The 11,686-nt window shown below is 70.3% G+C and overlaps 1 protein-coding gene across 1 annotated transcript; it reads right to left on the bottom strand.

The window, feature by feature from the left end:
• Positions 1-2,573: 2,573 nt before the first annotated feature.
• Positions 2,574-6,508, bottom strand: HMX1 (H6 family homeobox 1). Its single transcript, XM_036417203.2, has 2 exons — positions 5,888-6,508; positions 2,574-3,441 (listed from the first exon to the last, which is right to left on the bottom strand). Exons 1-2 carry the CDS (start codon positions 6,279-6,281, stop codon positions 2,828-2,830), a joined length of 1,008 nt encoding a protein of 335 aa, XP_036273096.1. The 5' UTR covers positions 6,282-6,508; the 3' UTR covers positions 2,574-2,827.
• Between the last annotated feature and the right edge of the window lie 5,178 nt (positions 6,509-11,686).

Raw genomic sequence — 11,686 nt, 5'->3', positions numbered from 1 at the left:
CCGCCTGGGCGTCCAAAGCCATCGATCCTCCTGGGCTCAGGGAGTCTGACCGGACACCAGGCAGCCCTGGTGGCTGAATCAGGCTCTGAGGGGTGGGCGGGGTGGCGTGTGGAGGGGAGGGCAGGCAAGGTGGAGGCAGACCTAAGCCATCCGTCTTCGGCCAGGAGCGGAGCCAGCACGCCGAGGCTGGCGGGGATGGCTGGCGCTGGGGCTGGCGCTGCGGTCCCAGCCTGGCCCCGCTGTAACCACCGCTGCTCCCTGGAGGTGCTGCCCTGGGGCCGCCCCGCGATGCTGGGTAATCGGGCTCACTACGCCAGCCCCTGGGGCCCGGCAGGAGCCCAGCTTCCTGCGCTTCCCCGTGGGGCTCCCAGCTCCGGAGACAGCGCCAGGCCCTCCAAGAGGGGGCAGCCTCCTCCACACCCTGCCCACCGCCGCCCTCCGGCGCCTCAGCCCCGCACCGCCCAGCCGCCCCTCCCCCAGCCTCGCAGGCCGGTGCGGGCCAGCCCAAACATCCACGGATTCATCGGATTCACCGGAAAGACGTGGCCCTCCTCTCCCCGCTCCCTTCTGTTTCTTGGGGGTGGGACTTCTGACTGCGCCCACGGACTCCGCACCCTTCACAGGCCTGCGCCCTGCGCCCTGGGGCTCCCGGGCCTGAGGCCGGCTGCCTGAAGCCCCGAGGGAGACCCGCCCAGGACCAGGACAGGCACGGCCTCTGCTCAGCACAGCTGCAGCCACCCTGTCACCGCAGGGCCACCGTCCAATAAAGCAGTTGCTTTGCGGGGTGTCTCCTTTAACTTGGGGTTCGATGATCCTGTTCTGGTTCTGGATTCCTGATTCCCGGTGGCCCAGCATTCCCGAGAACCCAGTGGCTGGTCACAGGGCGGGTGCTGGGCTCACAGGGTCCCGGGGCTGTGGCCTGGTGCGCAGAGCGGGTGGGCGCTGCAGGGAGGACCGGCCCTGGCCCCAGGCCTCCGATGGAGGACAGAGCTGCAGGAGGCCGTCCTCAGAATGTGTCCGCTGATGGCATGAGGCCACCACAACACAGCCGAGCACGAGGGTCCCGGGAGCCTGAGCCAGGTGGGAGCGGCCCTCGGAGTGGCCATGAGGGAGCCCCCTGGCACCTCTCAGACCAGGCATGCAGGCCTTCACAGGGCACAGCTAGCAGCAAATTTGCTTTGTTAAACCAGATTCAAGCCCTTCTAGATGAGCTCAAATTGAGGCTCAGCAGCTGCTAAAAGTAGGGGGTTAGCCCCGCCTCCAGGAGAGCGAGTCTGAGCCTGGGGGTCCAAGAGGAGGCTGATGGGTCTACCGCCACAGTGGAATGGGGCTGGGGGTGCTCCCCCCTGTCCTGCATCAGGCACGGGAAGCAGGGTGCCAGGACAGGGTGCCCCACGGGGATTCAGGGGCCTGGCCTCGGGGCACTGGGGAAAGACAGGCGGGGATGATGCGGTCAGAGCTGGGCAGTAGATGGGCCCAGGGGCTGCCCGGCAGCGAGGCCCCGTGGTACCTTGTCCTGGGCTGCGTGTGACCAGGCTGCAGAGCCTCTAGCTCCGGCTGGCAGCCCAGGCCCAAAGCCGGATGGAGGTTTTCCAGGGGGTTGGCTCTGCAGTCACATTAGCGACCCTTCCACCCCACGACCCGCCCCAGGCTGGAGAAGGGGACGCAATACAGGGGCCCTGCCTGCAGCCTGCAGCGGGCTGGGGGGGAGAGGGGGGCACTGACAGAGAGGTGGCCACGGGGACCCCACCTTTGGAATTCCGGAGCCCACAAACGGCCCTGAGCAGGGACTGCGCCACCTACCCACCGGGGCCTCCAGGTCCGAGCCCCTAGTGGGCCAGACTGCAGGCACCCAGGGTGAAGGGAGGCGGAGTGAGGGGGATGAGGCGGAGGTCACCGTCCCCCCCAGACCTTGCTGGAGCGCCAGGGTTTTGTTTTGGCCAAAAGAAAAGCCCCATCTGCTTGGAAGCTTTTATCTCGTCCCGATGGGACAGTGGGCATGGCTGCCGCACGGCCTCCCGTGCCAAGCGGAGCAGCCACGGGTTCTGCCTGAACTGCCTGGTGGCTGCCGGTTTGTGCGGAGCCCCAGAACTTGGGGTGCAGGACCCACCTGGTGCCCCTCTCCCTCCCAGCTCCCTCCCCGGCCCCACTTCCTCCGGGTCCGCTGGACCTCCGGGGGAAGGGGGGTTGGCAGCTGGGCCCCCAGACCTCAGACTCGGGCCCACCTGCCGCCAGCGGGCCGGCTCTGGCCCAGGTCAGGGAAGTGCACGGAGGGGAAGTGCCGGAGAGGGCGGCCCCGCCCAGTGACCACACAGCAGCCGGAACTCCAGAAAACGTCCCTTTTTATTCCATACGCAAATGAGTAGACTCGTTAAAAAACAAAAAAGAAGGAGAGTCTTGGCCTCTGGCGCTGCAGCCCCTGGGGAGTCCCCGCCAGGCCCTGCGCTCCGAGCGGAGACCTGCGGGCCCGCATGTCCGGCCGCACCTGCCCCGCGCCCGCCTCTCCCGGTCCTCTCCGCGGCCCGGTCCCCGCCCGAGGGGCTCGCAGTCCCGGAGGCCGACCGGTCCCCGCGGCGCCGGTGCTGGGGGCTCCCCGCGGCTTCTGCAGGGACCTCCAGGCTGAGCCCCTTCCCGGGCGACGGCTTCCGGCCTCGCAGCTCCGCCGCGCCCGCCGCGTCCGTTATCTTCTGGGGGTGCGTGGGGCACAGCCCGCCCCGGCCTGCCCTCCGGAGCCCCAGGGGCTGTGGGCGCCCCGGGCTCCCCGGCGTGGTCCCCGCGGGGCGTCCCGGCGCTCCTGGCGGCGCGGGGAGTGGCCCGGCGGAGGGGCTCACACCAGGCCGGGCATCTGCGCCCGCAGGAAGGGCACGGAGGCGGCGGCGGGGAAGGCGGCCAGCGGGTAGGCCAGCGCCCCGGAGAAGCCGAGCAGCGGCGGCGGCGCGGGCGCGGCGGGCGCCAGCGGGAAGGGCAGCGCGGCGGGCGGCCCGGCGGCGGCGGCGGGCGGGCTCTCGTGGTAGAGCACGGGCACCCGCACCAGCCGCTGCGCGCCGGGCGGGGACAGGCTGGCCGCCTCCAGCTCGGCCGCCAGCTGCCGCTTCCACTTGTTGCGCCGGTTCTGGAACCAGATCTTCACCTGCGTCTCGGTGAGCTGCAGGGACGCGGCCAGGCCGGCGCGCTCGGCGCTGCTCAGGTAGCGCTTCAGGTCGAAGGTGGACTCGAGCTGGAAGACCTGGCTGCGCGAGAAGACCGTGCGCGTCTTCTTCTTCCGGCCGCCGGCCGCCGCCGGGGCCTCCGCCGCCGCCCGGGCCTCCGCCGCCTCCTCCGCGCCGGCCGCCGGGGCCCGTTCCGCCGGCCCCGACACCGCGCCCGGCCCGGGGCCCCGCGGCCAGGCGCCCTCCGCGCGGCCCGGCTCCTCGCCGGCCTCGGGCGAGTCCCGGTCGCTGGCTGCTGGGAAGACAGGGAAACAGGCGGCTGCGCGGGCTGCTTCCGGACCCGGTCCCGGTGCCCTCCGCGCCGCGCGGGCACCCTCCCGCACCGGCGCCGCGCGGGCACATCCCGCGGGGATGGAGAGGCGGGGCAGGAGGGCACCTGCGGACCGGACACTACCAGCACCCACACCAGAGACAGACAGACAGACAGAGACCCGCCAACAGCGCGCGGAGGCCGGTTCCCGCAGCCAGCGAAACGCATGGAATACGGACCCGCAGGCCGCCCCGGGAGGTCAGGGTCCTCCAGGGAAATGTGGGCGCCCGTGGGCAGCGGACACTCCCGGCCGCAGCCGCAGCCCCGGAAACGAGGCCCGGCTGGGCCGGCGCTGGCGCAGGAGCGGGTGCAGGACCCGCGTGCACAGAAGCGTTCCTGCGGGAGGCAGGCCGCCAACGCACTGGGTCCCCCGGAACCTCCGGTGCTCAGGCCCCGGGTGCCCACCGCCCCTTCTCCCCGCTCCTGACCCAGATTCCCGCTGCTCCCCGAAGCACTCAGGCCGCAGCACACGCAGCCGCCGCGAGCGCCCGGGCGGCCTGCAGCCTGGGCTTTCCGCACGAGGCGGAGGGCCCTGACCGGCTCCAAACACCGAGGTCCCGACTCCCACAGGGAGGAGAGGCCGCTGGCAGCGGCTGGAGCCGCAGCTGAGGCCGGTGGTGGCCTGTATTGCCTGGTGCCACTGAGGGGGGGGGGGGATGCTGATTTCTGGGTGCCCCTACCCTACCCTAGTGGCTACACCTCTGGGTGCCGCAGAGTGATGTGGGGAGCCTGTCTGCCCACCACACCCTCACCCCCAGACTCACGGAGGCTGGCCGGCGGCTCTGACGCAGGCTGGGGCCCTAACCCGCATGGTGTGAAAGGAGCCCGGCCACCTCCGGGAGCTGAGGAAGTGCGGGGGGGTCTTACCTGAGCCCCTCTTCAGAGTCACCCCAGGAAGGGCCCTACACTGGATCACCGCATTTTTAGGAAACGGATCCGCTCACATTAATAACAGGGCTCAGGACCTGCCCCTCCCCGCCTCGCACACCAGAGAGGGGCTTCCCAAGCCGGAGCAGCACACAAGATGCCCCGGGGCTGAGTGGACCTCAGTTCAAGAGCCCCCAGAACCAGAACCGAGCCGGCCACAGTGTATGTGTGTGTGTGTATCTGTGTGTGTGTGTGTCTGTGTCTATGTCTATATGTGTGTGTGTGTGTATCTGTGTGTGTCTGTGTGTATCTGTGTGTGTGTGTGTGTGTGTGTCTGTGTCTATGTATATGTGTGTGTGTGTGTCTGTGTCTGTGTGGGGGTCTCTGTGTGTGTGTGTGTGTGTATCTGCGTGTGTCTGTGTGTATCTGTGTGTGTGTATCTGTGTGTGTCTGTGTCTGTGTGTGTGTGTGTCTGTGTGTGTGTCTGTGTCTATGTATATGTGTGTGTGTGTGTCTGTGTCTGTGTGGGGGTCTCTCTGTGTGTGTGTATCTGCGTGTGTCTGTGTGTATCTGTGTGTGTCTGTGTCTGTGTGTGTGTGTGTGTGTGTGTGTGTGTGTGTTGGGGGGCTGGTGAAACCCCGGGCCTGGTTGGAATGGCTTCCCAGGGCCCCTCCCTGTGTCTCCCTGCCAAGGCCAGGTCCCCCCGAAGCAGCAGCCCTCCTAGGGAAGCAGAACCTTGGGGAAGGGGGCAGAACTCGGGGTTCTGTAATGAGTGGGTGTTGAGGCTGAGGACCCCAGTCCCAGCCCTCAGCAGGGAACAAAGGCAGGAGAGAGGGAGGAGCAGGAGGGAGGGGGCTTCGCTACAGGAGCCCCTCTTGCCTGGCAGACCACAGCCTCGGCCTGGAGGAAGGGAGAGGCCGGGCGGGCGGCCTAGTCCGCAGCTCGCGCAGGAGACGGGATTTCGGGCACAGACACTGTGGAAGCCGCTCCCCTCTGGGTCCAGGGTCCGGCTCCCACAACGGTGGCTCCCTCTGCTCAACGCCTGTATTTCCCCGCATCCGACTCTCCTTTGTCCTCCCTTCCTCTCCTCCTCCTCCTCCCTGTACCCCCTCTTCCCGCTCGCTGGGTTCTTTTGCTGCGCCTCCTCTGCTTTGCTCCTGCAGCGTCCCCCGTCCCCGTCCCTCTCTGCTGTCTTCCAGGCCCCTCTCTCCTCGTCAGGTTCACGTTCTCTTTCCTCTCCACTGTCACCGCCTCGCCCAGGCCCTCCCCGCTCTCCAGCCCCCCAGGCCCCGCAGGGTCGGGCGATGGTGGAACCTCCTCCCCGCGGGCACCGTCCGGACAGCAGCCTCCAAACGCGCCCCGGTCTCTGCTGCGGCCCACGCGACCGAGACGCCGCCACACACGAGGGGAGGGGAGGGTGACCCCAAAAAGTCCCCGAGCAAATGCGCGGGGAAGCAGCGGGCCCCGCCGCCCGGCCCGCCCGCCACCCGCCCTCACTCACTGTCCGGACTCGGGCCGCCTCCGTAGCCGCCGTGCGCCCGCGGGCACCAGCGCGTCCCGCCGCCGCAGCCCAGGGCGCAGGGCGGCCCGGGCCCGGGGGGCGGCCGGGGGCCGAGGCCCAGCGCGCCCGGCCCCAGCGGAGCCCGCGCCCGCGCCTCGCCGCCCTGCCCGGGGCCCGTGCGCAGCTGCCGCCGCTGCTGGAGCCGCCGCCGCCGCGCCCGCTCCGCGTCCTCGTCCTCCGGGTCCTCGTCCTCGTCCTCCCCGTCCTCGCGGCCGCCGCCGCCCCGGGCCGCGCGCCCCGCGCCCTTGGCCTCGGCCGCCAGCAGGTTCTCGATGAGGAAGGAGGAGGCGCGGGCCGGCGTGGCGCGCCCCGGCTCCGTCAGCTCCTCCGGCATCTCCGCCGCGGGCCCGGCGGGCTCGGCGGGGCTCCTCGGGGTGCCGAGCGCCCGGGGCGCGGCCGGTCCCGCACCCACGGGGGACGGGGCGCGCGGCTCTGGTGCTCGCGCCGGGCGGCCCTGGAGCCGCCGCTCGCAGCGCCCGGTCGGGCCCCGCGGGGGTCAGGCGGCCTCCGCGCCGGGTCGGGCCGGGCCGGGAGCGGGTGCGCCCACAGCCGGCCGGACAGCGCCTGGCGCTCCTCTCCGTCGCCGCGCTGGTCGCCGCCGGGCCGGCCCGCTGGGGGCGGGGAGGGGAGGGGAGGGGAGGGGCCAGCGGGCGGGGCGGGCGGCCGCCAGCTCAGCCCCCGGAGCGCGCGGCGGGCCCGGCGCGGCCACGGCCCCAAGATGCCCGGGATCCGGACGCGCAGACGTCGTGTGTCGGGGACCCAGGCGGGGGGCGCGGCGGGTCCGGCCCGGCGGGATCCATTCCCGGGGTCCGCGCCAGCGCTCCGAGGGGGGCCGGGCGGGGGGGAGGGGGCGGGGGCGGGGGTAGCTGGGCCTCGGCCCGGCGACCTCCCATTGGCTGTGGGACCGATAAGAGCCAGGCTGGCCAATCACCGTCCTGCGGGGCCGTCATCCCTGCTGGGGAGTGTTGGACGGGGTAACTGTGTGTGTGCGGGGCCTGTGCGTATGTGTGTGCGCGCGCGTGTGCGTGTGTATGAGGGGGTGTGGAAATCCCGGGGCGTCCAAGAAGTCGCAGGGGGCTGGCCACAGTCATTTTTTTAAAGACCCCGAGTGTCCTGGCAAAATTATGGCATTTTTTCTTTTATTTTTAAATATGTATATTTTTTTATTTCAGAGAGGAAGGGAGAGGAAGATGGAGACATCCATGATGAGAGAGAGTCGTTGATCGCTGCCTCCGGCACTGCACGCCCCACGCCGGGATGGAGCCACAACCCGGGCCTGTGCGCTGACCGGAGTCCAGCCGGTGACCTCCGGGTTCCTGGGCAGATGCTCAGCGCAGCCACGCGGGCCGGCCCGGTCTCACGTTCGCACTGAATGAGAGTGGAGCTTGTCGTGGCTCCGGTTCCCATACCGCCTGAGCCACTAAGAGCAGCTGCCGCTGGGGGAGGCCGAGGGGAGGGGCCCTCCTCTGCGCCCCGTTTCTGTACTGTGAGCCCGCGGGGAGCGCCCCCCCCTCCGCAGCGGGGAGCGCGGGCAGGTGCCGCCAGCCGCCCGGGGAGCCGCAGGGAGCGCCTTCCGAACGGACTCCCGCCCGGGCGGCAGCCGAGAGGCCCGGTCGAGGCGGCCGCAGGGGAAGAGCCGCTTCCCCGGACGCGGGTTACCGCGGGGCGACCCATTCCTGGGCCCAGGGCCGGGGGGGGGGGGGGGGGCGGGGGGATGGGGGGCGGGGGGATGGGGGGCATTCCAAGGCGGGCGCCGCTCCCCCAGGTCCAGGTCGGTGGCGGCCCGGCCTCCCTCTCGCTTCCATCTCCGGATCCACCGGGCGACGCGGAGGGCGCAGGCGGGAGCGGCGGGCGGGCAGCGGCGGGGCCTGGGTCCGTGCTCGGAGCCCGGGGCCTCTCCGCGCGGCGCTGTGGTCCGAGGGGCGCGCGGCGGTGGGAGCCTGGAGGGACCTCGGCGCGGAGACCAGGCCTCCGGGTTCGCTCTCCGGGCCGCTCTCCGGAGCCCGCCGCCCGCCTGCCTGCGTTTCCCTGCGGCTGCCCGCGGACCGCGACCTCGGGGAGGGCTGTCTGCCCACGCAGGACCGCGGCTGCCCTCCGTCCCCCTCCAGCCCGCCCACCCGGAACAAAGACCCGTGGCCCCTGCCCGGAGGGGCTGGGCTGGTGCAGGCAGAGATGGGCCTCTGGTCCACAGATGGCGCCGAGCTGGGGGCTGGGGAGCTGCGGCCCCCCAAGGACTGCTCCCCGGACTCCCAGCCAGAGGGCCCGGCCAGGGGAGGGTGGACTCCCCAGTGACAAAGAGAAGGGGGGGTTCCTGGCTCAGCACAGGGGGTGCAGTCGGGGCTCCTGACAGACGGGGAAGCTGGGCCGGAGGGAGGGGGCCGGAGCGAGGGGGGCTGAGGGGAGCAGTGCCTCCCAGACAAATCCCGCTCCCCCAGGCTGCCCGGGCCCCCCATGAGCAGCGCCCCCCCCCCCAGCACTTCCCCGGACCCACAGCCGCAGAGTGGGGCCACCCAGCCGGCTGTCTGGGCACCTTCCCAGTGGGGCTTCCTCTGAGTGGCTCCCGATTCTCCCTCCTGGGAGGGGGTTTGGGGGGTACTGGCCCTGGGCCGGGGATGGGGGCTCGTCTTCCCCACCCTGTCTCTCTCCTGTGAACCACACTAGTGAGCGCCCTGTCTGGGCTCGGCTGCTGGCAGTGAGGCTGGACTCAGCCGACCTGTGTCTCCCCACTGCCTCTGGGGGCCCTGTGGGGTGGGGGTGGGGCTTCTGCGGGTGTCAGGGGGGTGTTCCTGAGCGTAGGGCACCAGGCACCTTGGGTCCCCACACTGCAGGGCCCACCCTGGTGGCGGCAGCCGGACTGGGACAGCCAGGGCGGTGACTTAGCCGGGCGCTGGCCCAGGCTCCTCCCTCCGGCAGCCAGTCCAGGTGGGGAGGAGAGAGGCCCCAGCCACCAGACGGCAGCAGAGGCCCCGGGTCCCAGGTCCAGAGGCTGCAGCCTCCAGGTGGAGACAAGGCTGCAGTAGAGCCATGGCTGTTCCAGGACCCTCTCCAGCTGCTCCGGCAGGTTCCTGGCGTTCCCAGGGCCGGCGCCGGCTCCAGGCAGACGGTGAAGCTGGAGGCTCCCGCGCAGAGTGGAGCCTCAGCCCACAGGCTGTCCCATCTGCATCTCCGTCTCCCCGAGGGCACCCGTCCCACCTCAGCCTCCTCCCTCCTCCGCCTCTCTTGTCCTCCTCACCCTCCAGCCGCCATCTCTCCAGGGGCCCTGGCCACTGTGGGACCCAGCGAGGGTCTTCCCACCGGGACAGTGAGCAGGGGTTGTGCCTGGCCCGGGACCCCCCTCGCCTGGCTCAGGGCTGGTGGCCACGGGGCCCACACACCAGAGGGGGGCCATGGATAGCCCCACCTCTTCTGTTCTGTTTTAATACAAATTTCCTTTGGGGCCGAAACCAGTTTGGCTCAGTGGATGGAGCATCAGCTGAAGGGTCTCAGGCTCGATTCCGGTCAAGGGCATGCAGCTTGGTTGGGGGCACATCCCCGGTGGAGGGTGTGCAGGAGGCAGCTGGTCGATGTTTCTCTCTCATCGATGTTTCTAGCGCTCTATCCCTCTCTCTTCCTCTCTGTGAAAAATCAGTAAAATATATATTTTTAAAAATTCCTTTTGGGGATAATTTCTAGGAGCACCCGCTTTAAATCCCAGGGCACTCCCTGCTCACTTCCTCTCTTCCTCCCCGCCCCCTCCCCACCCCCAGGTGGCTGCTCTGGCCCAGCGCTTTGGGGGCCTCCAGCTCCTTCCCCCCCCCCCAGGGGTGCGCTGTGAACCCTGGAGCTGACACAGAGCGGGATGTTCCAGGGGTATGTGCAGGTGCGGTGTGCGTCTGTTTGTGCGTGTACATGTGTGTGCGCGTGTGTGCAGTGCACGTGCACGTGTCGTGTTGTTGGTATAGATCTCCTTTCCAGAAGGCTTGAGCAGTCACATTCCCACCAGCCTCTGTGGCCTCCCCATCACCCCTCTGCCAGGGGGGCTCGGCTCCTTTGGCTTTTTATTATCTGCCAGACGGACGGGCGCGGTGGTCTTAGGTCCAGGCTGGGGTGGGCGGCGGGCAGGGTTGGCGGGGCGGCTGGCGGGGCACAGCTGGCATTCACACTGCTCCCGGCCTCCTCCGTGTGCTCCTGGCCCACGGCAGGTCTCTGACTGGGACTGTACCCTCCACCCAGCCCCAGCCCAGGGCTCGGCGCAGTGGGGGCAGCGGGCACCTCCTCGCCCTCGCGGCCGAGATCCTACGGGCAGAGGGCACTCACACTCACTGCCGGTCCTGAGGCCCTCAAAGGAACGCGTGGTCTGGGGCCACGGCTGAGGGCCAGCGTGTGCAGTGTCCTGGCGGCAGGGGGGCAGTTTGCAAGGCATGGCCTGCTCCTCGCCCACAGTGTCCCCGGCAGCTCAGCCGAGGACACCAGTCCAAGCATTGGTGTCCGGGTGCTGCATCGCGCCTTGGGACAGGGGCAGGGACCCTGCTGGCCGCCAGCGCACCGGCTCCTCCTCAGGCCACTTGGTGGTTAACAAAGCTGAGCACAGGGCTGTGACTGTCCTGACCCTCCAGCGCCACCGTGGGGACACTTCTGGGACTGACCTGCAGGAACAGCAGGCTGGGACAGACGTTTTACCCCGGTCCCACTCCCCACTCCCCACTCCCCTCCCCACAGTCTGTGACAGTCTCGGACAGCCCTGAAGAGCAGGAGGGGAGAGTGCGACCAGGCTGGGAGAGCAGAGGGGCTGCGTTAGCTTCCAGGCTCACCCCCCTCCGGTGAGAGCAGCAGAACTAGGGAGAAGGGCTCCCACAGGGATGCGCCCGGCTCCAAAGAGCCCAGTGCACCCCCTCACTGCCTGCCAGCCGCCTGCCAGCTGCTGGGGGCCAAGCCCGCCCTCCAGGAAGCAGGGGGACAGCTGGGTGAGCGGCGTGCACCCCAGGACCCAGCGCGGCCCCCAGGCAGTCTGCCCCCCCAGCCCCCTCTTGGAGCATCCCAGCCCTGAGAGTGAGGTGGAGGGGGACCCCACGGGCAAGCCCACCTTGGGAGGGAGGGGGACGGCTCCTGGGGTGCATGGGCTTTGGGGGTTCCTTCCCCTCCTGGAGCCCGCAGAGCAGACCACCCCCGGGGGAGGAGGAACGGATTCTGGCCCATCCCCGGGCCTGGCCCCACCCCCCTGGGTTTGCGCCCAGGCCCCTCCGTGGGCGCAGGATGGAGGGTTTCCCGGCCGCCCCTCCGCCTCCCGCAGAGCTGAGCCAGGGAGCCAGGGACTCACTGACGAGGTGTAGCTAGTGGGTGCCAGGAGCCTGGCCTGGACGGGCCTGCGCAGCTCCTGGGGGGCTGGAGGCAGTGAGGCCCAGGAGCCCCTGGCAGAGCCCGCTCAGAGCGGCCAGGCTGGGGCGGCCCCCAACCTCTGCTCTGCGGGAGGAGCCCGTCCGGCCCTCTGGGTCCCAGCTTCCCTGCCCCTGGGGTGTCTGCCCTCACCGAGGGGGTGGGAGCGGGAGGGGGAGGGGGGGCCGAGAAGCAGAGGGGGGCGTGGTCCAGCAGGGAAAGGGCCGAAGCTCCACCCCTCCCTGCTCTGGGCAAGGCCTCTGCACCGGGGCCTCCGGGAGCACGGGGACTCCGGGAGCACTGAGGCTCCGGGAGCACTGGGGCTCCGGGAGCACGGGGCCTCCAGGAGCACGGGGGTTCCGGGGGCACGGGGGCTCCGGGGCAACG

This window comes from Pipistrellus kuhlii, unplaced genomic scaffold (assembly GCF_014108245.1).
Source record: "Pipistrellus kuhlii isolate mPipKuh1 unplaced genomic scaffold, mPipKuh1.p scaffold_m20_p_58, whole genome shotgun sequence".
Classification (NCBI taxonomy): Eukaryota; Metazoa; Chordata; class Mammalia; order Chiroptera; family Vespertilionidae; genus Pipistrellus; species Pipistrellus kuhlii.
Note: the sequence above shows the minus strand (reverse complement) of the source record. Positions and strands in the feature narration are given on the sequence as shown.

Excerpts from the sequence above, each read along its gene's own strand:
- HMX1 (XM_036417203.2), bottom strand. The coding sequence starts at position 6,281 with ATGCCGGAGGAGCTGACGGAGCCGGGGCGCGCCACGCCGGCCCGCGCC. Across the intron at positions 3,442-5,887 it reads AGGCGGCCCGAGTCCGGACA|CCAGCGACCGGGACTCGCCC; the intron begins GTGAGTGAGGGC and ends TCTTCCCAGCAG.